At 42.3% G+C, this 25,503-nt stretch overlaps 1 protein-coding gene across 3 annotated transcripts in view; it reads left to right on the top strand.

The window, feature by feature from the left end:
• LOC144791966 (cytosolic purine 5'-nucleotidase-like) overlaps window positions 1-25,503 on the top strand; it is a 409,269-nt gene that overhangs the window by 375,051 nt on the left and 8,715 nt on the right. For all 3 annotated transcript variants that reach the window (XM_078666825.1, XM_078666826.1, XM_078666824.1), the window contains exons 14-17: window positions 13,861-13,912; window positions 14,687-14,747; window positions 19,362-19,538; window positions 23,066-23,167. In XM_078666825.1, coding sequence (XP_078522951.1) covers window positions 13,861-13,912; window positions 14,687-14,747; window positions 19,362-19,538; window positions 23,066-23,167 — 392 coding nt within the window. The remainder of the gene's footprint in view (window positions 1-13,860; window positions 13,913-14,686; window positions 14,748-19,361; window positions 19,539-23,065; window positions 23,168-25,503) is intronic.

Consider the following 25,503-nt stretch of genomic DNA (forward strand, 5'->3'; position numbering starts at 1 on the left):
CTCTAGAGGACAGAACAGACAGGGCCAGGAGGTTTAGCGGGGGTAGGCCAGGGCAAACAGAAAAGTTTTTAGCGCTTTACGAAAGTGTGAGAGAATGGGGATAGAACGCAAAGAAAGAGGAAGGGAGTTCCAGAACTCTGCAGTGTATATCTAATGAATGAAAATAATACTATCAGAGAATGTGCTGCATACGTTTCTCTTTTGCTCCATAATTTAAATCATCAAGCTGCATAATTTGGGCCTTCATGCCACACAATCCTGGTAGCCCTGACAATGCTAAAGCTCTGCAGAGTGGTATGGGAACTGTCATTATGATGATGAAATCCATATTTCACATGGAATCATGAAATATTTAAATAATTTTCACATTTAAGGTTCTTTGTTTAATATGTTTTTATACTACTCCATTTTATGCAATAAAACCCCCAAACATGTAACATTGTTACAGTGTATCTTCTGCTTGGTTTGCAGCAGCACTTGTAAAGCCCTCTTTTTAACCATCTGTAAATGTTCTCAACTCAAAATATGAGGCACCTTTCTCATCTATCTCTGGGTTACCCTGGAGCTTAGCCACTGCTTACTGATTCCTATGTTTGTCTATTTGTTTTCTTTTTTTTTTTAACCTAGTCTGTTGCCTGCTTCCATATGCTCAGTCTTCTCTTCATCCTGCAATTCTACAGGTTAATCTGCTGTCTCCAGAGGGCCCTCTAAGGACCTTTCTTTTCTCTCGACAGAGAAAGTTCTACACTTCACACTCTGATCCCATATTCCCTTCGATTTGCCTACGTATTGCACCTCCCTCCTTTGAAGTAGGTACTTTTCTAGTCCAGTTCCTTCCAGCCATATAGTGCAAGGGCCTCAAAATGTTGGTATGTCGCTGACAGACCGGGAAAAGCCAGGGTGCATCAGAACAAGATTCAAAATCAGCTCCTCAGGAGCGAGACCAGGTGGCACAGTATTGCTCTCATGTCTTCTCCTGAGTTGGAGAATGGTGGGAAGTAGCTGATTCCCACTTGGAATAGTTGTGCTTCTTCTCTGACTTACCCAAAGTTTTCAAACATGATGATCTGCTGCGGGAGTGATTTTGGGAGAGGGAATAGGATGTTATGTGGGAATCTAGGACCCTAGTGTAATTTTCCTGATTCATGCCCATATATAGGTATAATTCACCCAATACTTATATAGGCATAGGAATCATTGCCTTATTTAGTCTTAGCCTGTGCAGCCCAAATACGGCATGGCTACTTCCACTAAACTCCGAGAATCCACAACGATTTCTTGGAAAAACCAGCCTTCAGCAGTCAGGGACTTCGCCCTGCTTCAATACTAATTTATCCAAGAACTCCTGGAGTTTTCAAGGAACTGAGGCACTAGTGACGATATTATGTCCAATCTTACGTCAAACTCGGCACCTTCAAAGTATAAATATGCCTACATTTGCCAAGTCAAACACACGGTGGTTTAGGAGCAGATCGACTAACTACTTGCCCGACGCCCTGCTGCTGCAAGTGCCGAAGGAAGCCGACCCTCCAACTGACGCACTGAGAAGACGCTGTTTTTTCTCTTGCCGAGAAATCCAGCTCGGGTGTTTCCAGGCTACCCTTGCGGGTTACTGGGAGATCGAGTCCTGAGAGAGAGATACAAGACCTCTATCATTCTAAAACCAAGGTACGGAGCTGATTAGACCCTTAGAGAATTCTTGAAACAGATTCCTGGCAGAAAATTACTAGACTTAAGCTACACCACACTTACTCCTCCCTCGTACTAAACTTAGGTTAGGTACACCGGGGTAGGCGTATTTTAGAAGCATCAGTTGAGTACTTTTAGCCACTATTTTATCACTGTATGTATTTTATGCATTTTATGTATTCTATGTTTATGGCTTAGAAACCATATCATGCTTTTACAGTACTATTTTATAATACTATTCGTATTATATGCATTGTACTTCTTAACTAGCATTTCAATTGTAGCAGTGCATTTTTTATGCTTAAGAAATAAGACTGTTCAATAAATACTTTTATTGAAAACGCCCGTCTCTCTATTTCTGAGCAACTCTGGTGAAACAAAGCATGCACCTCTCACTGAGTGAAATAGCCGTCTATTGTTTCCGCGACTCTAGAGTTTCATTCTGGGGAAACAAAGTTGTCATGTTATATGGTTGTCAGAGACTAATCCCTTCTTGTACTCTCGAGAAAGGTTCTAGTGACCTCTGAGCTAGCTGGCACTCACAATTAAGTCTAATATATTTGGCAGAGACCTAGTGGACTTGAGTCCTACGTCTAAGCTGCAGGATATTATTCCAATGCGCAGAGCCTATTGGGAATATAGGAACTACACTACATGGCGCCCAACGTTTGGTAAGGCGATAATTTAACCCTAGATACTAAAGTAACTCAGTCGTGCTTTTCACACAGACCCCTTTTCTCCCGTAAAAACTCCAAAAGACGTCTGGAGTGGGTGGAAGGATAATATCCGCCAAAACTGAGTAGGACGAAAATCCTATGTATTAGTTTTTGGTTTGTTCAACGTTGAAGGATACAGTGTTCCAAAATATTGTGCATCTAATCTTTGTTTCCTTGAAACTTGGTCTGCAAACTCTCAGCCGACTAAAATGCCAGATAGTGATACAGAATTGGAGAGAGCTGCAGCAACAGCTCAAGCGGTCTTAGATGACCCTGCTATCCTAGAAAATGATACGGATGCTATAATCATCCCAGTAAATGTAAGGAAAAGTATAACTTACAAACTAATAAACAATGGAGTATCAGCAAGAGGTGGCAGAGTAATCGTTGTCATAGGGGCACATGAATATCAGAAGACAGAGGTATTCTATTCATGGATTCAGTTTCCAGCAGCAAATGCGGGAACACGTGAGTTCCACTACTACAAAGCAGAGGAACCTCCAGCGGAATACGTTCCTTTCGAGGACATTGAAATTCCATTAACTTACCAAGAGCAGCAGCTCTGGTTTAAAGGCGCCCTACAACATCAAAATCACAATACCAGGCTCGGTCCACTAGGTTGACCAGGAGCAACATGGCCGGTACTAGCCAGCTATACACCACATCCAGAAATTGATAGGATGTCAGATGCAGAATTGTTAGCTCAGCTAAAACAGTTAATTAAAATACATAGACAATTGGTTCAATATGTCATGCGGACATTAACAGTCCAACCAGCTGTAAGAATTCCACAGCACACCCCTCACCAGGGGAACACAGATAAAATCACACCACAGACTATACAGTCAGTAATTGGTAAACTACCAGTAAAACGAGAACAAATTCCGTTCTGGTTAGCACAAAAAATTACTCAAATAGAGGCGGTATTTCCTGATAGTACGCCTCATGAGAAACACAGGATTCTGACAATCTGTTTACCTATGGGGATTGCACCACACATAGAGGATTGTGACACTTGGGCTACAGTTTTTGCTTCAATCTACACTAAAACACATGGTGTTCCGTCCATGGCAGTAATACCAGCTGTTCTAAGACAGATTTAAAATGAATTCGGTCCAGAACCGGCTTTAAATCTAGGTATGAAATTACTGAAAGATTTCAAACAGGTTTCGGCTATACTATTAGCCAACATTAGAGGTGAAGCAGCATCAGTGGCAATCCGCCAGAAATTAAAAGAAATAAACATTACTGAGCAACCTTATGAGCTTGCCAGAATTATTGAAAAATCCTATGAAGAACTAGGTAGAGATAGTTTGGGTGGGATACCACTAAAACCACAACTAACAGAGAATCCTGAAAAAACTTTTATAAAAAATAATCTCACTACTCCTAAAAAGAAGTGGGAGAACACTAAACAAACGCTTCCTAGAGGGAAGCATTCCCAGTTCAGAGGAAGATCTCAACGAGGAGGTAGGTCTCCCCAACGGGAACCCTCTGAAAAGAGATGCAACCTCAGAAATAGGGATACTTTAAGAAAACCTGATAGATATCAAGAAAATGATACACTTTCCTCTCGTACCTTTCAGACTTCACCGCAGAAATCAGAAAGAAGAGGACGGTCAGAACATAAAGAAGAACGCGCGAAGTCCAAAGACGAACAGCACGTTCCAAAAAATAAGAAAACTCAATTTACCAAGAAGAAGGTAGCAAGTGTAAAGATCAGACATGCCGAGGATTCTGAGGACACAACTCAAGAACAGGGAATGGGCTCAGACAATGCTAGACAGCGCAGCAGAAGTAACCATAGTTCGCAAGATCCTGAAGGATCATCTGGAGACAGTGGACTTGAATGAATGCATTCAAGTTGAAACTGCTGACACCAGGGTTAGTGTACCCCACAAGTTATATGAAGTAACACTCCGGATGGAGGGGGACATAACTAGAAAAATAAAAGCTCTCTTTTGGGACAAGCTTTCCAAGGGTTATGACATACTTCTAGCTGAAAGAGACTGGCCACCTGCAGTTGTTAGGGAGTGCCCACACGGCAAAGAGATAATTATGCCAGCCTTCTCAAATCACATTCCAATTCATAAAAAATATACATATGCCAGGAAATGGGCTGTGGCCCAAGCTCCAGCATTATATAAAAATCACGTAGGATGTGATGAGGATTCTCCTCACCACAAAATTCAGTTAAAAAATCAACCTACTGCACAGAGGCAGTATCCAGTCAAGCAAAAAGCTACAAAACTAGTCAGGGAGATCTTAGATCAACTTGAATATCAAGGGGTGATTGAAACATGCACCTCATCTATGAACAATCCTTTGTTTCCTGTCTCCAAGCCAGACAATTCATATCGTCTTGTTTTGGATTACAGACACCTAAACTCTTGTTACAAAACTTTTGCAGTACAAAATTCACATAGTGCAGCACTGATGAATAACAATGTGCGCAAAAAATATAAAACCACATTAGACATTTCAAATGGTTTTTTTTGTCAAAACATTCCACCGGAAAGTAGACACTTGACCGCTTTCTCAATCTTGGGGACACAGCGACAATTTTGCCGTCTCCCCCAGGGATTCAAGAATAGTCCAGGGTTATTTTCAGCGAGAGTAACTGAAATACTACAAATGTACGATGATGAGGCATTATCTTATGTCGATGACATATATCTTACAGACGATGATTTGGACGTGCACTTGAAGAGTAAACACCATAATACTTGGGTTCGCTTCTGAAGGGTATAAATTCAATTTTAAGAAATCACGAATTGTCCACCTCAACGTCCTATTTTTAGGATACAAATTGTCAAGTGAAGGCAAAAGCCTGGCAGCAAACTTTCTTGAGAAATGTGCGCTGCTCCAACCTCCAAAGACGCTGAAAAACGTACAGTCAATTCTAGATTTCCTAAATTTTGGAAGAACTTATGTTCTAAATTACGCAGAAAGGGTTAAACCTCTCTACGAACTAATGAAACCTGATTTCAAACCAACAAATTGGACTCAGAAACATATAGAAATTTTACGTTCAGTACAAACAGACATGTTAGCAAAAACACAATTAGATACACGCAACAATGCGCGCAATCTCGTGATCCGTGTCATCCCAGGGAAATGCGGTTTCTGACTTTAATGACGGTGAAAAGGTACCAATTGCTTACAAATCACACTTGTACACACAAGCTGAAATGAAATTCACCTCAACAGAAAAAATTCTGACAGCGGTTCAAACTGCAGTAGCAAAAGAGAGAGCTCTCGCGCAGGGTAAACGCATAATGATCGTTACACCTGTACCTGCCTTAGAGGCAGTGACGAAAGCGAGCATTCCAAATGCGAAAGCTTTACATCCAAGATGGATACAATGGGTTAACTCTCTTGCTGCAACAGACGTTGAATACGTTTTTTGACCCCTACTTGAAGACACAAGAATTCCTACAATACGAATACGAATGTCCTCTGCCGACCGAATTTCTGCCTCTAGAACATTCCGGCTGTATAATATATACAGACTGATCAGCACAGCCAGCAATTGGGGGGGAAAAAAGCCTATAGTGCTGCGTGCGCGATTGTTAAAGGTCGTTGGCGCGAAGGTAAATTCAGTCCTAAGGTCACTAAAACTCAATCACTCGGAGACTGTACAGCTCACCGAGCTGAACTACAGGCTTTCAAGATGGCACTTGAAAATACCGATCGCGAATTCCCCACACTAATAGTGTGCGATTCGTATTTCTGCGTCCAGTCTTACAATGAATATCTGCAGAACTGGGTTCAAAACGGTTTCAAAGACTCAAAAGGTGGCACAATTAAGCATAAAACGCTTTGGGAACAAGTAGTTCTTTTACAGAAAGAACTACAAAAGACTCACGTGATTCATACGCTGAGTCATCACCGTGATGGCGTTTACGTTGCAGGGAATTCATTGGCTGATGAAGCCGCGAAGGCAGCTGTACTAATGGCTTCCGTGGCTGCGATTACTCGGTCAAAAACAAAAATAGACAGCGACATAATGCAAGCTGTCACTGCTTCAGTTAAAGACAGTGGTAAGACACTCCCGAAAGGCTTTCCAATAAAGTACTCATAAATAACTGATGCGAATAATGTTCCTTTTGCTCGAATCTCTGGAGTGGGGGATAGGGCAATTCCAAACATGGAACATAGGTTAGGACTGATCTTAGCAGCACATGAAGGACTGGCATCTGCACACGCAGGCATCTCCGCCACAGTATCATTATTAAAACAGAGATATTGGTGGCCGCGCATGAGGAAACAAACTAGATACTATGTTCTAGAATGTGAAATCTGCCACAAAATAAAAGTGTCAACAGTGAAACGTCCTGCACAGACGCCCCTCCTGATTTCAGATAAACAGCTAGCGTGCGTTTATCTGGACCACTGTGGTCCCTTACAAAGGGATGGTACCTATAAATATATCATGGTCACGTTGGATTCCTGCACAAGATTTATTTGGATGTGGCCCCAGCGCTCAACTGACGCCAGAACTGTTATAAAGGATTTGCGATTCTTTATCGGCACATACGCAATTGGCACGCTACATTCTGACCAGGGTCCTGCGTTTAGCTCTCGAGCTTACAAGGAGGCCATGGCTAGCTTGGGCGTTGAATTGCGGTATTCTAGTCCCTTCCATCCTGAGGGTAATGCGGTAGTGGAAAGAAAAAAACGTGACATAAAGCAATCCATAACAGCTAAGGTATTAGGTTCGGGTGATGGGTGGGTCAAACATCTAATAGGTGTCCAATGTAGTCCTAACAATCTGCCAAGAAATTCTCTGGGTGGAGTCACTCCATATGAACTAATGTTTGGTACTAGAATGATAATCGAAGACCTCGATTGTCAGACTTTAGTGGTGGAACAAAAACTCTTTGATGTCAAAGATCGTTTGGCTGTTTTACAGGACTTAAATGAAACAAGAAGAAGTCTGAGTAATACAATACAGAAGCAAACGCCCACTGAAGAAAAAACACCTGTCCCAGCAAGGCCTGTCTGGATTCCAAAGATTGGGGATCTAGTCAGAGAGAAGATCGCGGTGAAGAAGGAATTTGGGCCTTCTTACAGAAAAGCAGTACCTGTTTTGGCAATCCAAGGAACAAAATCAGTAGTACTACCGCCCCTTGCTGGTTAAGGGAGAACAGAGTTGTATCCATCGACCTGGTCAAACCACAACATGTGGCCGATGATAAGTAGTAGGCCCAGTGGACTCCCGAGAACTAGCAGATGACCGAATCTTGCTACAATCCAAGAGGTTCAAACTGAAAGACTTCTCACTTTTAATAAACCTGCAGTAAGAAATGAAGGACTATGCAACAAAGCCATGGAACTTGTACCTCTGGAAACCCAAATAACAGTTCGTCAAGACACGCCTGTCTACAATGATGTGACATCTGACTATACAAATATAGCGAAACAAGAAACGGCTCCAGTGATTTCAAGTAATCCTGATGCAATCCCAACAATTAACAGAACTGCTTCTGGATATTTTATCAACTTCGATAACTTTTCTGAGGACCCCAGTGAACCTGAGGATAAGCCAGCAAAGAAAAACTTCAAGGAAAAAGTAACAGAACTCCTTCATCTACTGGAAAAAACATAGCTGGTTTCACCTTGGGTTGAATTTTGGATTGGATTAGGTGTATTTTTCCTCCTGCTCTGGCTTGTACTAGTGTTAAGCTTGGGAAGAATGATTGATGGGAAATATAGTACTATGGACACAGCAAGTAAGAAAATCAACTTGGTCCTGAAACCTTACAAATCATCTCATCGTGAAAGAAGAGGCCTGTCAGCCATAAACATCACAGCCATTCCTATACCTGGGGGTATAGCATGGGACAGAACTGATTATGACATTTATGGTGCGGTGGAATTATTGAAGATTTCACATCAGTTTACGGTTTCTTTGAGTGACTTTGTCGCACCCAGTATATTTTCTGATGATTGGGACTTTGAGACTGTTAACAACACAGGAGGGAGACTAGCAGCCCTTTACCATGTTAAAAGGTGCCGTTGTCTTGTACATTGCAGTTCATCATAATCTTGCCTGTCACCTAACTTAAGAATATTGATGATAAATTAGCAATTAATAGTTTTATATTATACCTTTGATGTTAGCTTTCAATGTTACATTTGTTGCTAATTTATCATCAATATTCTTAATGTTAGGTGACAGGCAAGATTAGTTTATGATGAACTGCAATGTATGGTTTGGCAACTATCATGCTGCAGAGTGCGAGGCGCCTGTAAAACAGGGGCTTTTCAGGCTGCATGCCACGTTAGCTGCAATATATAATGCCCGCTAACGTGCTGACTACATGCTATCGCATAGAAAACAGCAATACTCTCGCACACAAACACAAGGTATAACATAGGTAACATAAATCGTAAGCAAAACAGTAATAGCCAATGAAAGCAGATGCAGATGTCCAAGTGTGTCTTGTAACGGGGGTAGTTTAATTGAGTCCACAATCAGCCGACACGTGTTTCGTCGTGTGGGTGTAATCAACACGACTCTTCAGGGCTGTGGCACAATCTACCAGATTCAGGGTCCAAAGTGTTGAATCATAAGGCGTCAAAATTTCTCTTATGGTTTATGAGGTCAGTATATCTCCAGAATTAAGTGTAGAAATTCTCAAAGCAGAATAACCCGGGTATGTGGGTATTCTAATAATAACGCTCAATACGTGTAAGTATCAAGCTGGTACCGGGAGGGGATCCACAACCCGTTCTCGAGGTTCGCAGTCAGCTCTATGGTATCCCTCCTCCTGTGTTTCCCGGTCGCCGTGCTCCAAGTTACGGACGCATGTTTGTCTATCGCATGTTAGCGGGTCTTTTCGCTTCCTTTCCTGGACACCATCGCATGTTAACGACGTCTTCATAATACGTCGATAAAAAGGCGAATTGTGTCCAGGAAAGGAAGCGATAAATAAAATGCGGATGACCTTCGCTGGTGATCATTATCTCCTGTTCTAGATATTATGCCCCATAGTCTCTACTTATTCTGTCTCCCACCCCCTTATTTCTCTTACTCAGGGAGTTGGTTGTTACTGCTTAGCCAAGGCACAAACAGAGACATGAGGAGAACATGATCAGTTTGCTTTTGATGGAATGGTGAAAATCCTCAGAGCAGTGCCAAGATTTTCACTATTGCAGCACGATTTCCAGCTGTGAAGGAGGATTTATGACTGGCAATTAAAGCTATGATAACAAGCAGAACGTGAATATTATGCACCCATCCACTAAACATTCACTAACTGTCCCATATACCTTGCTATATTTTTCTTTCAGTGGAGGAACAGGCTGATTAGACACTGAGTTCCACGTAAGCTATATTTGTTGCAAGACAACATTTTTTATATCGAAGCACAAAAATAAATTATTTTCTCAATGATTGTTCAAGGTTTTGTTTAGTACGGTTTGGTGGATGAAATGTAGTGTGAGCTTTCGGCTGTGTTTATATGTCCACATTTATGAAAGCTTAGCATATAATTCAATGCTGATTGTATCTATAGCACCAGTATGTGCCAATATTTGAATGTAATGGAGGGGAACCCGTCCCAGTCCGGGTTCCGCAGCAACCCCAGCACCGAAACTGCCCTCATTGCAGCCACCGACGACTGGATGAGAAGCAGCGACTGAAGCTGAACTCGGACAAGACGGAGGTGCTCATCCTCGGGTCCACCTCCTCAGCCTGGGAGGACTCCTGGCGGCCGAGTGCACTAGGAACACCCCCAACACCCACCGACCACGCACGCAACCTAGGGGTCATCCTCAACTCTACCCTCCCCATGACGAAGCAGGTCAACACCGTCTCCTTCTCCTGCTTCAACACCCTCCACATGCTTCGCAGGATCTTCAAGTGGATCCCCACCGAAACGAGAAGGACGGTCACCCAGGCCCTCGTCAGCAGTAGACTGGACTACAGGAATGCCCTCTACGCAGGAGCCTCAGCCAAACTCCTGAAACGGCTCCAATGCATCAAGAACGCCTCTGCATGCCTGATGTCAACATCCCTCGCCGCAGCCACATCACACCCCACCTGAGAGACCTGCACTGGCTCCCTGTCCTCACCCACGCACACAAAGCACTCCACAACACCGGACCAATGTACCTCAACAGCCGACTCAGCCTCTACACCCCCACCCGCCAGCTCCACTATGCAGGCCGCGCCCTCGCCACCGTCCCCAGCATCCGAAGAGTGACCACGGGCAGCAGATCATTCTCCCACCTCGCCGCCAAGACATGGAACACCCTCCCATACGCCTACGGCAGACCTACTGACCTTCAGAAGACTTCTCAAGACCTGGCTCTTAGAACAGTAACAGCTTTCCCCCTTCCCCGCACTGGTATGTAGTGCGCTTTACAAATGCTATGATTGATGGATATATTGATTGATTGGTTAGATGGTACATCTACACTTGAGTCACAACTCATATGAAGCCATGATGTATTCACTGGATTGGGTGATAACACTACAGCTATCTAAATTCTTATCTGTGTTATTCAGTGCCTATTCTGTTTCTAGCAAATCCTTCTATCTCTTTTTTTACCTTCTCTAAGGTGCTGTCCAAAGGTCTTACCATGACCTCACTGAAGAATCTGTTGCTCATCATCTTATGTTTTTTCATTAAATATCTACCATCTGGTCCCGCCTTCCTTGTCCGCATGGAAAAATGGTTTAGAATTTAATATGGGGTTGGAGATCCCTTTCTTTAAAGCAAGGGGTTGCCCGCAAAAGCACTCAAAGATCTGGAAGCGATGGGCGGATTATATAGGCATATACCTTGAGCCCATCTCCTCAGGAGACACTAGAGTTTCGGAGTGATTACATAGGACTGAGAGACATGAGCCCGGTGGCTAAAAGGGATTTGTCACTTTAGTGGTGGGAGTGGTAATAGTGCATGAGATGCAGTGCTGAGACACTGCAATGGGGGGGTTGTTATATTGGGTACGTTTGATTGTCTTCTTTTTCTTTTTTGGGGGAGGGAATACATATTACAAATGTCAATGTCATTCTGTTGTACTTTAAATTGTAAAAAGAACAATTGATGGATAGAATGCAGAACAATGTCGTCATACATTCATCCCAGTACAAAGATCTGGGCCTAAATCCATTGTTTGTTTGCTCACCATGCCATTCCAGTTTGGACCCAGCCATATGTAAATCAGTCTTGACCCTGCGCCCAATGGAAACAGTCCAGTCCGAACTGCCAGGCCAGGTCCTGCCTGGACTGGAAACAAGCATCCTAGGACCGGTTTCGGGCTTTCAGCCTTCATCAGCCAGGATAGCTTGACTCCAGTAACATGGAGAGCACAGGACCCACGTCTTGTCATACCCGTCCCATTCCGGGTGACAAATGCAAAAATAAAAATTGATGGACAGAATGCAGAACAATGTCATACATTCGGATGTATGTCGTTACAACGCATGCTGTTACAACGCATGCCATTATGACGCACCTTTTACAACGCAAGCCGTTACAACGACTTGCGTTGGGGGGCGCTGGATAGTGAATAGTTTAATTTACTATTCCAACTCCAGTCCCCGTGAATAGTAGGGAAGGTGTTGGATAGTATATTAACCTATTCCCTATCCTGGAGCGCCCCCCAGCGCAAGTCGTTGTAATGACTTGCATTGTAAAAGTTGCGTCGTAATGGTAGTGCGGAGTAACAGTTGTGTTGTAAAGGATGTTTCCCATACATTCACCCCAGTACAGGGATCTGCGCCTAATGGAAACAGTCCAGTCCGAACTTCCAGGCCAGGTGCTCCCTGGACTGGAAACAAGCATCCTAGGACCGGTTTGGGGCTTTCAGCCCTCATCAGCCGGTATAGCTTGACTCCAGTGGCATGGAGAGCACGGGACCCATGCCTGGGCATACCCGTCCCACTCGGGGTGACAAATGCAAAAAGAACAATTGATGGACAGAATGCAGAACAATGTCATACATTCACCCCAGTACAGAGATCTGGGCCTAAATCCATAATGTTTTGCTCACCATGCCATTCCAGTTTGGACCCAGCCATATGCAAATCAGTCTTGACCCTGCGCACAATAGAAACAGTCCAGTCCGAAACTGCCAGGCTTTAAATTGTGGCAGATAGCTTCTGGGTTACAGAGCTGTGTAATATATGTGACACTTGACGCAGTAAAATATGTTTATAAAAATAAAATATCTACCATCTGCGACAGTTTATTCTAGCTCAAATCATTTCTGAAAATTGGCTACTTTTGATCAGGGATTTTGGGTGGCACTTGTCAGCCCATAGTGGTGAATATACTGCTGTATATTTCCTGGACATCCAGGCATGCAGAAAATTATTGTCCATGCTCTAGAATAAATCAAGAAGTACCATTTACATTTGGCCATAGTAAATTGTTAGCTTTACTTAGAATTGTTGTGTATTTACCTCTCCTCAAATCCAAAAGTTTCTTCTGTGGACCATGCCAGATTATGACGAAATCACGTAAAAGATGAATCTAGAATTTAACATTTTCCATAAATTGGTCATTCTCTGCCCTGAAGACACAGTCTCCCATCAACTTATTGTTAAAACACTACAGCATGCACCAAATTTACAGCCTAAAACCTACCCTGTATTCGAAGAAAAAAAATCACCATAAAAAGAAAGAAGTATGAGTAAGATAACATTGGAAAGATTCTATCAGCATTGTACTTTACTGTAATTATCTGACCACTGATATAAAAATACCTTATTGCCAGCAGTCCAGAATCATGGTCTATTGAGTAATATAAAGATATCACACCAACTGTTTCCCCCAACATATTTTCATTCCTAGAAATACTTTAAAATCATTCATAACATCTTTTATATCCCTGACAAAAAGAGCTAGTTTATGGACTAGAGGTGACAAAAAACTGTCTGATTAAAAAGCTAGATTCTGTGAGAAATATCCTATTCCTCCTTAAATGGGTCTTCCACGAAGTGGTCTAGTAAAGTTGTGAATTTTAGAGAGAACATACAGGGTGGCACTACTAGAGTTTTTATTTACAAGGAATCCTACGTTACCTTCATATATAGAAGGCGTTGACTAGAACAACATTATATTTTCTGTTGTATTTCACTTCGAAATATCTGTGTTGGATCTGATGCCAGTTGTCTGTAGGTTGAAACAACCCTTTGTAATCCTAGCAGGTTCTTTCACTTTCCCTCTCGCTTCATTTTTTACTTTTGCGTATTCTACAAGGCTCTCTCTCAGTCTCACTTAAGGTTTTTCTCCTCGGGCTCCCATCTAGCTCTGGCATTCACTCTTTCCTAAGGCTCATGGTCTCTTGGCTATGACCTCATAACCATCTCAAAATATCCATTGTATTGTCCATTGCTTTAAGTACATCATCACATGGTAGGCAATTACTCCATGGCTTAGCTCTTTAGCAGTTTCAGCACACATCCACCAAAATAAATGTACTTGCTGTTTTTCAGAACTTTTTGAGGAGCTGAAAAGCCTGGATATTTTTCTGGCAGAGCTATACCAGTAAGTATAACCTCCTTGACTGTTGAACAATACTCATAATTTTCAATGATGGAATCAGGACGAAAAGGGGGTTAATGAAGGGCCTGCTGAGATACGGGTAATTATGTTAGATGGTGGAAAACAGTTGCATACTGGACACACATCTTTATTTTTTTTAACTCTTCAAGACAGAATGGTCTCCTTTAGATGTTTTGTTTATGAGATTTTGTCACAGCCAGCTGGTTGGCGAGGCAGCAGCATTGGGTTCCGATGCTTAAAGTGGAACTTGTTGAAGCCTTTTCCTCCTTTTCATGTTTCCACATCCCTATGTCTTGGCTGTATGCATGTGTTAGTAGTTCTACAACACAAACCTACCTGAAAGTCAGGGGAGCGCAGTACAGGGATAAAGGCAACGAAAAAGCCTGCTACACGGGTGCAATACTTCACTTACTGGCACCCTACCACACATTCGTTCTGCACTCTTGCCCACAATTTCTATCTCTGGGGTGCAAAAAATATCAATTCCCTTAGTTGCAGCTAGGACATCCAATGGGCATGGAGCATACAGGGGCAAACAGAAATGAGTTCATTTCACTTTTGATTTACAACAATTCAGAGTGTAATGGGAGATAAAAATAGCAAACAATCCCCGTCACCTACATGTCATGAGCTGTGTTGTTTTGCTACGGTCAATAAGTGGTCTGTTTTGGGTGGAGTGGGTTGGGTCAAGCATTAGGTATTACAAACATCTCTGCAGTGTAAACCTATGTGCTTACCATATTCTCTTCTGTCAAGGGACATGGACAGCGGAAGCAGTGAGAGGCCAGATATCAGCTCTATCCAGAAACAAATCCAGGTAAGAAAGGCCAATAGGCCATGGTTGTGCAGACTAGGGTACATGCTGTTCTATCCTTGCCTTGCAGAGCCTGTAAATCATCTATTACGGAGATATCACTCAACTAGTGAGACCCGTGAGATTATCCCTATAATCATCACCAGACCTTTGTACTTGCATTCAGACTTCATCTAAAGAGACAAGCTTTATTTATCTGAGGATTCAAACATGTCTGTCCACCTGCAACAATTTCAACAGGATTTGCCTTGATGAAGCGATCTTTGTGATTGTAAACGTGTGTTGGTAGAAGCTATATGATTTGGAATATTTCACTATAAGGAATCAGTGTTAAAAATTCCACAAAGAATTAACTGACTGCTTAATCAGAAATCAGACTAAATCATATGATGAAATATTGCTGCAACACGTTTTATCACAATCTATTTCATCAGGCTTTTGTTTGTAAAATTAGCAGATTTAAGGGTCCAGAAACTACCTATGATGTTACATGGAAACGTTTAATTTCATAGGGAATTTACATTCCATATTACCATATACAGAGGAATTAAATGAGATTGTATTTTATAGCCGTGTACAAGCACTCAGGTGCTAATGGTTTGAACTTCATTGCATTGCGTAACTATCCAAGCTATTTTACCACTAAGACCACCTTAACGAGTGACAAAAGTTCATCTGAAGCAATACTTCTGGGCAGAATTCTACCACTCATAATTCTGAGTGTCCCTGGGTCAACTCCAGACCTGATAATTCTGTGCCCGGAAACATTAGACTCTGTTACATGTTTTACGGACAGAAGCTGAGAGCAGGAGTACAACGTGGCCACCACCCGACCATGGCAGCAACACGGAATATCCGACAGTGCTCCTCCTGGTTAGGCTCAAGCATGCCCTTACTAACCCCTCCTATACCCCATTAATCACTCCTGAACCCTTCCACCCCCAGTGGCCTTCCTGCTGACACTTTCCACCTTCTGTGAGCAGGAAGATAATGTCAGTATTTCTCCCTGGAATGGGGAGAAACTGAATGGAATAGGACACAGCATTAGTAGGTCCATGTAGTTACTCCCCATTCCAGCAGTGAGAACATCTATATTTGCCAGAATGTGCTACAGGGATACCAGCTGGAGCCAGAAATGTTGGTCTCCCTGTATCACTACACAAAATGTTATGAGGACCTCTATGTGCCAGTTATAGTGCCTTGAAAATATTTTTTGTAACACACAAATTCCCATTTAGCGCAAAGAATCAGAACATAACATTGACGCTGTTTACATAAATGATGACAGATATATCACATGCATGTAATTCTTCATGCCTTCGCTGTTGCAGCTAGTTAGCCGGTATGGATCTCATTTTAGCCCTTCCTTTTATTTGACTTATTACATTACAAAACTATATAAAGCATTTGTCCTCGGCCCCCCTTCTTTTTTATCTCCAGGAAGGTAGTTAGATGTGAAAAGTCCTGAATTAAGTGGATGCTGGGAATTTCTAAATGGTACAGCCACAAATGTTCTGCAACACAGCCTGTCTTAACTAGGCATAAGCCTTAGTGCTAGAATCCAGGGTGTACGTTTTGAAAAATGTGTAATATGCAACAGACGTGGGTGTCTTGAGGATCTTGTCAAAATGGATATTTGTTGAAACAATCACAAACTATGCCTTGGCCCTAACACGATTGTCATGAAATCCCAAGCCAGAAAGGTGGAATTGAATGGTAAAGAACCCTAGGCTAATAAATATAGCAGTGGTAGTGCTCTTATCCCGGTATTCATCATGCTCGGAGGCACCATTTCTTTTTACAGATAGTACTCAGAAACTACAAATGTGATTTGAGTACAAGCATGGTCTCGCTTCTCAATGGTCTGTTGACCATCTGCATTCCTTTTCTTTGGGTCCCAAGAAGAAACATATTTGTAGATGAGGAGCAAGATAGGTAGAAGACAGTTTACTTCACTGAGCTGACCCCAAGGACAGCAAGTACCAGAGAGACTGCAGAGTTCTGATGTTTAGAATAGGTCTCTTCCCAAATGGTTTAACCAAATAGCATCACCTCAGACAATATTTTCTGAGGGTGTAGGATACATTACTGGTTGCTAGCCTGCTGGTGTCATCAATCAAGATGCAGTCCTGGGAATTTACAGTCATGGATTCTAAAAGAAGCAGAAGGAGCAATACCCGTATCCAAATAGACCTTAACAATACAGGTTTCTTAAAATCACTCAACTAGTCGTTATGGAATATTTTACTTACTAACTCTTGGCTTAGTCCAAATAATGAGGAAAAACTTATCTGGTGGACATATGCCTGAAATATACAACAAAAGCAGCATTGGCTGCAATACAGAATTCTGGGACACCAGTGAGCAGAGGAGCGCATACAAACACAAACAGTGTTGGATATTGAAGGTCATCCATTTGGGAAAGGTGGCTTTTGAAGCTGCCTTGAAAGCATTAACAGCCCCAAGAGTGATGAAGGGCTTCGGAGGAACCTGGGGCCATATTATCAAGAAAGGGCGATACATTATCGCCGCTTTTATTGACAGGAAACCGACGCTAAAGCGGTGATAATGGGCTTGATAATATCCCCTTGTGAATTCCCATAGAAGCCCAGGTTCTGGTGTTATCCTGAGCTTCTATGGGAATTCACAAGGGCATATTATCAAGCCCATTATCGCCGCTTTAGCGGACGTTTCCTGCCGATAAAAGCGGCGATAATGTATCGCCCTTACTTTATAATATGGCCCAAAGTTCCCTTCTTTCTGCTTGGCAAAATCAAAGGCTGTGCCTAAAATCAATGGTATGCAACACTATGGTGGTGGAAGAGGAGTATGAGGGACAAAGGGAAGACTGTGACATCATCTGAAATGCATGTAAGTTAGATGCGGTTTGCACCACCATGCCACTGACAGTAGATGCAGGCATAGGTTTCTCCTCATTTGACCGTTTCCCAGCCAAGGCAGCTGACGTAACATGCTTGGGTGACTCTCTTGAGATGAACATTTTTCCAGGTGATCTGGAGCCCATATGACTTGTACCAAAATGTGAATCAAAAGAATCACAAGAGGGCTGATGATGTGCCAAAAGACAAAGAACGGCTGCGCCTGCACTTTAAACTTGCAGTGAGTTTAATGGTGTCCTGCATATGATATATGGGGGGCAGGAGCCTGGTTTTGAGATATCACTTGCATCTATTTATGACCTTTAGTATTTCTGCATAGCTGACCCATGCCCAAGCTTCAGAGGAAAAGTAGGGTTGCGCGTTTCAGTTGACACGCTTTGGGCACCTTTTATTGTTTTGGCCTGATCGTGATAAACTCTTTTGACCCATCATGCAACTATGGTACTCCGGGTCATTTTAGATGTCTCCCTGCCCAGTTGTTGCTCTAATGCCCTGGGTGGCTTCAACAGCAGCAAATCTAGACCAAAGTTTGTGTACACATTTGTGTTGGAAGCTGCCCAGTTTTCAAGTACTCATAGCACCCTGATGTGTAATTGTGACCTGTTGGGGAAGCCACAGCCTTCTCCTCATAAATGTGTTGCTTACCTCCTTGCCAGCTTATGATCCAGGAGGTGCCAATGTACTGGACAGCCAGTGACTTAAGACTTGATCTGTGTGGCAAACATAACCACCCTTTAAGTGGCTTGGATTACCCAATTACAATTAAAATGTGTTGTGCAAACTATACTAACACAAAGGCCATCATGCCACTGCTTCTGCAGCATTTTCCTCGTAGGCTGCAGACCAAGGGGCTGCTCTCAAAGTAGCATGGGCTGCCGTGGCCCAAAAATGCCCCCCACTGCTCACTTCCAGTCTTTCCTTCCTGTCTTATGGGGTTGGTTTGAATGATTTTGCCAGAGCTGATTTTGGTTACAAGACTGACCATGGCGAACTCTGATATTAGTTAACAACATTCTTCTAGTAAACCCTAAGGCACATTTAACAAGGGGAAAAAAACTTTAAATGAAAATGTTTTAGTAATGACATTCTCTCAGCTGCAACTGTTTGAGCAAACATACATTCACCAAACACTACTCTGGAGACATATATCCACGATGAGACTAGAGTAGGTCAAATATTCTTAATACATATGCTTAGCTGTACAATGCTTCATAGCCTCCTCTACAGGGGGCAAAACATTATTTAACTAATGCACATCATGTGAATATAAAATCACACTGTGAAAGATCTTTCCTAATATGCTGAAGCAGTAGTTTTGCAGCTTGAAGCTCTTTCAGATTTTCATCACCCATGATGAAGGTTAATAAGGAATGGGGCATTGTGGATGTACATCTGACACCATTGTAAATCATAACTCCTCCACCTATGTTCAACACCAAAAGATAAAACTATCTTTTGAACAAAAAAACAGACTTAACAACTAAATGGCAAGTAATACACAGCTTGAGAATGTAGAAGAGCTTCAAGCTGCAACACAATAATTGTTACAAGTAATTAATTAGTTTCTACCTATCCCTCGCTATGGAGGTTTAACAAGGAACATTTCTGTATCTAAGCTGGACAATCTGTAAATCTTAAGTATTTATCATTGTAAAACAAAAAATATATAACTTTTGATTCTCACTTGCTCTGACTTCACCCTGCCTCCTTTCTACAGAGAGTCACCCATGAGATGGACATGTGCTATGGAAAGATGGGCAGCCTCTTCCGCTGTGGTTCGCGGCAGACCCTCTTCGCCAGTCAGTTGATGCGGTATGCCGACTTGTATGCTGCCTCCTTCATCAACCTTCTGTACTATCCATTCAGCTATCTCTTCAGGGCGCCTCCAGTGCTGGTAAGTACAGCGACTTGTTGATACATGACTTGGGAGCCAAGGACAGATATTTTCATTAAGGCAATTACTATACAAATTAAGCAACAGTGTAAATAAATGTGAAGACAGACACACCTTTTTTATGAAGACTTTAGATACAAAATGGGGTATATTCAAGTACGTATGACAACCTGTCAAGCAACTGGGGCAGTAGAGGCAATGCTTTCACCGCCATGGTGAGCCCTCTAAGTTTAGATTCTGGCTGGTGACTTTTTTCCCTGAGGAGCTGCCAGCATTCATGTCAGGTTTCACCTCTGTGGAAAAAAATATAATGATGGCAGGTCACTATGCCAAGGTGGCTTTTTCGGCACTTATGTCATCTCTGAACATAGAACTCCAAACAGGGATGCAAATTCACAAACCTTGTTATGAATGGATCCCAACAGATGTGGGAAATGTATGGACTTTTTCTTTCATTGTTTGCATGACAGTCGTGGACCAGAAATAATTACGGTACGATTGGCAGTGGAATGGTGGTCAAATGTAGAGCAGCCACGCAGATACCAAATACGCCAGCATGTGGCTTTGCAATAGTTTTCTCAATCGCAGACCTGGCTTTGGCTAGACTGTATGAAAACAACTCAATTCATTTGCACTAAATAAGCAGTACCCTTCTTACAAGCCACCTCTAAATGAGGTCCTAAATCCCTATGAAGAACCAACTGTTTTTAAGAAAAAACCTGAGCTGTGGATTGACTTCCTGTTCCTTGAGACTAAGCACTGGCGGTTGGCATTGGCCTACCTATTTTAGAAACAAATAGACGAGGTAGAGTTTGAGCCAGAGTGTATTTCCTTCTATGAGGCCTATTCATAACTATTCTAGTGGATGGAAAGAAATGTCTCAACTGTGCTAATACAAGGTCGGGAGAGTTAATGACTTGCAGGGGAGCAAGTTGCTCCATTGAGACCACATGGAATACATGTAGTTAAAAGGTATGGTATGCTGTATGAGGTCAATTGTGGGTAGGATGATGGAAGGGCTATAGAGGCTTAACACAGTCTTAGAATAACACAAGTAACATATGTCTCTTTTAAATAGGATTTTTTGTATCATTGTTGCTGTAGCAGTTTGATAATGATTTCATTGCAGAGTCCTCTCTGTCTTCTGCCTTGCTCAGTGACGCGAGCACCCTATGCATAAGGTTACATTTCATGCACCAACTTCAAGCTCAAATCTTGCAAAACAAATTCCCTTCATAATTAGCTTGTTTTCAACTTGTGTCATTCTCCACTCTCAGGCCTTAATAATTTAAAAGGACTGCAGTAAATAGCTATGAAATTAGCCATGCTCACTTCCAATTTTAAAGAAGGATTGAGTAAGGGCTCTGGAATTAAGTAAAACTGTCACTGCAGATAACAACAAAAGAATTAACTAGATCCAATGGGGTTTTGAAGCTGGTGTACTCATCCATAGTGTAATACTACAGGCGAGAGCCTCAATGTTGCTCACCTGCCAAAGTAATATTTTTGTAGGTTTCTGCACACAATTATGGGTCAGTTTTCTTCTGGCTCTGCCTATAGTTTTTTTGCTCATCCTCTACAATGTCATCTAAGAACTGTGTTCAAATTTAATAATAGAAGCCACCTGCCCGGAAATCTCCTTCTACTGCATCAGTCACTCTTTTAGTGTTAGGTCACACTGTACCCTACTGCATTCCTTGATGTGCACCCTCAGGGGAAGTGAAAGGTTGCATGCTCTGGAGCCCTCGAGTGTGCTGGCCAAACGCCCACATCCCCGGGGCCTTTGTTTGGATTCCATATTCTGAACATTTTAGCAAAGGAGCAAGAATATTTGTACATAAAAGCTGGCCTCCTCATCAGTGGTAAACCATCAAGGTGCTTAGGGAGTTGCAGGGTGATTCATAAATATAAACATAAGGCAGCTTGGATTAGCAAAGGACTGAAATAAGCAGCATTAGGGGATTGCAAGGTCATAGCCCAAGGTCAAGGGGCAGGGAATCGAGATGAACGCAACAGCAGTCCAAATCACTGAGGACCACTGAGGATGTGGAGTAACTGCAGAACCTGCCACTTGGTTAAACACCCAGTATGTGGCCCACAATCACAAGTCACCTGTGGGGGGAGACTACAAGATTTCCTCTCATGCGGGGAGGAAATCACTTCAGATCAGTGGATTTTAGGTGTGCTTTTCCAAAGCTACTGCATAGAACTTTTCAAAAATCCTCCCAACAATCTTTCCCGCACACACATTCTCAGCAGGGAACATATTTGCCTTATGAGGAAGAGGTGCAAAACAGACATGACTGCCATTTATTACCAAAAGAAGCAGGTTGGCACACACACTCTCTCCTGCTGTCAGCACTGTGGCAGAACAGTGGGCAATGGGCTATCAGCCACAACATACACCTTCTGGCAGAACATCTTCCAAGGGCGGAGACAGCAGGAAGCACCAATAGGTCCACAATAGGGGAACTGAATTGGGCAAATCCTACACAGGTACATTCGGTATTGGGGCAACCCACAGATAGACCAGTACGTCACCCTGAAAATAAAAATTAGCCACACAAACAGTGCATGGGCAGTGCACTATGGATGAACTGGTCAGGGATCTTTGCCTACACCTTTCCTCCTCTCTCACTCCTTCTGTAAATGATAAGGAAGTTGAGGCAAAACATCCCTCACACGTGGCCCTCCCGTTAGGCCATACTGCCTTGGTAATCAATGCTTCTCGAGATGTCCTCAGCCCCCACGAGAAGCTCCTAATCAAGCCGGACATTCCTATGCAGAGAGAAGGCCAGATGAGACACCCAGAACCCAGAAAACTCAATCTATCTATCTGGCACCTGGAGTCCACTGTTGCATTTCTAAGAACATGGACCCTTTACAACCCAACATCCATGACATCAACTGCTTCCTCTTGCATCTGCAGAAATCAGGACTCTCCTACACTTGCATACTGTTACACCAATCTGTATTGCGGCCTACATCCAAAACAGGAATTATTCTTCCTTTTTTAGGATACCAATAGTGAAAGGATTTATAGAGGGCCTTACTACCCAGAATACTTCATGCCTGTGTGTGGCTACATGCTATGAACACATATTTGCAGAGTAAGAAACAGTTTCCATCCAGATGGCTTTATCTAATTTCTGATTGATAGTCAGCTTAACGTTGCTAGCTCCCATTGTCAGGCCCTATCCCTTTTCTGTCTCTCCCTGCCTCTCGCCAAGCTTGCTGACACATTAAACCCTTTTCTGATATTTCACACACCACAGATTTTAAAAATCCATTCACCCACAATCCTAAACTCGTGAAAATGGTACATTGAGAGTACAATTTTTACTTCAACTAATAAATACTAATGGTGGGCACTAGCAGATACTAAAAGTTTGTTGATTCAAGATGTGACTGTACGGTTGCAAAGGTCTACTTAGTATGCAATTCTAACAGTATTTTGGGAATAAAAGGGAAAGTGTAGAAAAAGTGCAAATTAATGTTAGCTCCTCTTTATACTTCTACTTCTGCAGATGCCACATGAGTCCACGGTGGAGCATGCACGTCTTGACATGCACGAGTCGAGCATGCTGCTAAGTCAACGCATTCACCAGCTCAGCTTCTTCAGTCATCAGGTAAGCGTCTTCTCCTGCTCAGAGAAAGATAACCTGTCAGGCTTTTTTCCTTCTTGCAAATGATTGTGGGTGTTTTGCTGTGTTTTATAAAGGTTCTCACTAACCTGAGAGAGCCTCTCAAAAATGCTCTCTAAAATTAATACTAAAATTGGTTGTGGTTTGTTCAAAAGCCACACAAACACCAAATGCAGCAAATGATCCCTAAGAGAAATGAAAATGTACATACACAGGGGTTGGAATTTCAGTTTCCAATCTAACTGTATGGTGGCGTAAATGTGCATTCTTTTTTGGGGGAATTTGGAAGATCACAGTGGTAAACACTAGACAGATTGTAAAGGCTGCATTCAATGGGGGAGGTATTTAGCCCAAGAAACAATTAACGCCTTTGCACCTTTTAACTATTAGGAACAGCTCGGTACATATTATTGGATCCTGATGGTATCAACTGAGCTTTGGCAGCCTGTAACAACCAAGTGCTGCCTCTCAGCTCCCTCGTTTCTGAGCTCCTTGCCTCTGTGATACAGTGTCTAAGTAGCTAACGAAATCACACTGTTGGCTTCAGAGTAGAAATGGCAGGTGCACAACACATGCTTGTTTGCCTGGCTTGGCAACTAGCACAGGCCTAGTGTGAGTCAGCTATAGAAATTGTGTGGTGGCCAGTGTTCTAAAATCAACACACATTGGTAAGCCCTCCAGTCTAACATACGTTTAAAGCAAGCATTACAAGAAGCACAGCAAGTACTCAAAAGAAAGTTATTTCATCTGAACAGAGCTCCCACTAGGAAAGGTATTGTGGCATTCGTATGCTAAAATACATTACATGTAGAACAATTTATTTATATTTTCTTTAAACATGAATCTATGGAATCTAATCAAGTGACAGACATTTGTACTTTACAAAAACGTATTTAATGAGCATGTGGCAGGATATTCCCCTGGAGGAAGTGTGAGATACCCTTGAAAGGGCATGGGCCCATTTGTGCATTTCTGTTCCAATGTCAGTCTTCCAATGGTTCTTTTTAGCAACATGAAATTGTAAAAGGGAGTAACATTTTGTAAGTCAGTTTGAGACACATTGTAACTCAATGAAGGCTACACAATAACCCAGGTCAATAACCAAATGAAGATTAGTCATATTTTATTACAGATTCAGGAATAATTGAACACACACAAATCTTAGCATAAGAGTATAAAAATACAGGGGACTCAGAAATAAACTGAATCTCCTGAAAATATTCACTTGGTGCAACATGAAAAGGACAATAAGGTCTATGATGATTATGCAAGAAATTAGAAAGCAAAAGTTCGAGTCCTCCTGCATCTGCACCTTTTCGGTATGTAGCATTTAGTTATATCGATCCCTACTCTAAATCTAGAGGGGTATCCCTACATTAGCATGACGTTTGCAAAAGAAAAGGTGTCAGAGGGTAGAGCCTTCCTAAGAAGTCACTCCACCATAAGATGGGCCAGCAGCATCAAGCTACAAACAGGAAATAGAGCAAGTTAGCACTCAGGAGCTCTCCGTCAAGATGGCAAGCAAGAATGGGGTGCCTCTCCCGCTCTACAATGCATCATATACCCAATGTTGTATTCAGCAGATGTACCGTAATGCTTTTCTCCCACATTCTCTACAGTAGGCTCAGCCATGAATATTTTCCATGACGTTGCTTCCTTTTATGGCCCTCTCCATGTACGCCCCACTGTAACAGTTAGTCCTTGGTCTTCTCTCCTTGTCCCGTGTGAAAGTACCTCCCTCCACCTCATCTTCTTCAGGCTAAGCTACTGTAACACCTTCATTCCACAACTTATTGAATAGAACAATACCCCTCCATTTTACTAACAAACTTAGTCCACCTGAAATGCAAACATGGGAACAAATCTATTAAACTTCACATGAGAATTTAAGCATTTGTTTCAGAAACGAGGAGGTTTCAAAATGTATTGCGGATTCAGGCCTACAACGTAGGCAAAAATAATGAGTTCACCATGTTATGTGTGTTAATATTTTCATAAAGTCATTAGCGTCCAATGGGACATGTTCTCTAACTACAATAATACGTATAATTCAACTACGTCAATTAGCTCAGAAAGCATTTGAAATACAGTTAACATATCACATGTTCACAACACTAAGTAGGCCTATATAAGCGGGTTACATTGGTTATATCACTACACAAATTCTATGCATCATTTAATAAGCTTCACATCGAACTGCATTGGTTTCATAAGAATGTCCCTTGATTTACGTTTCCGCTAACATCTAATTTCTCTCATAACATTGAATAATATGTGAGTGTGTGCTACAAGCGCTCATACGGCACTCTTAACGGGTACCC

The sequence above is a fragment of the Lissotriton helveticus genome, chromosome 11, assembly GCF_964261635.1.
Source record: "Lissotriton helveticus chromosome 11, aLisHel1.1, whole genome shotgun sequence".
Lineage (NCBI taxonomy): Eukaryota > Metazoa > Chordata > Amphibia > Caudata > Salamandridae > Lissotriton > Lissotriton helveticus.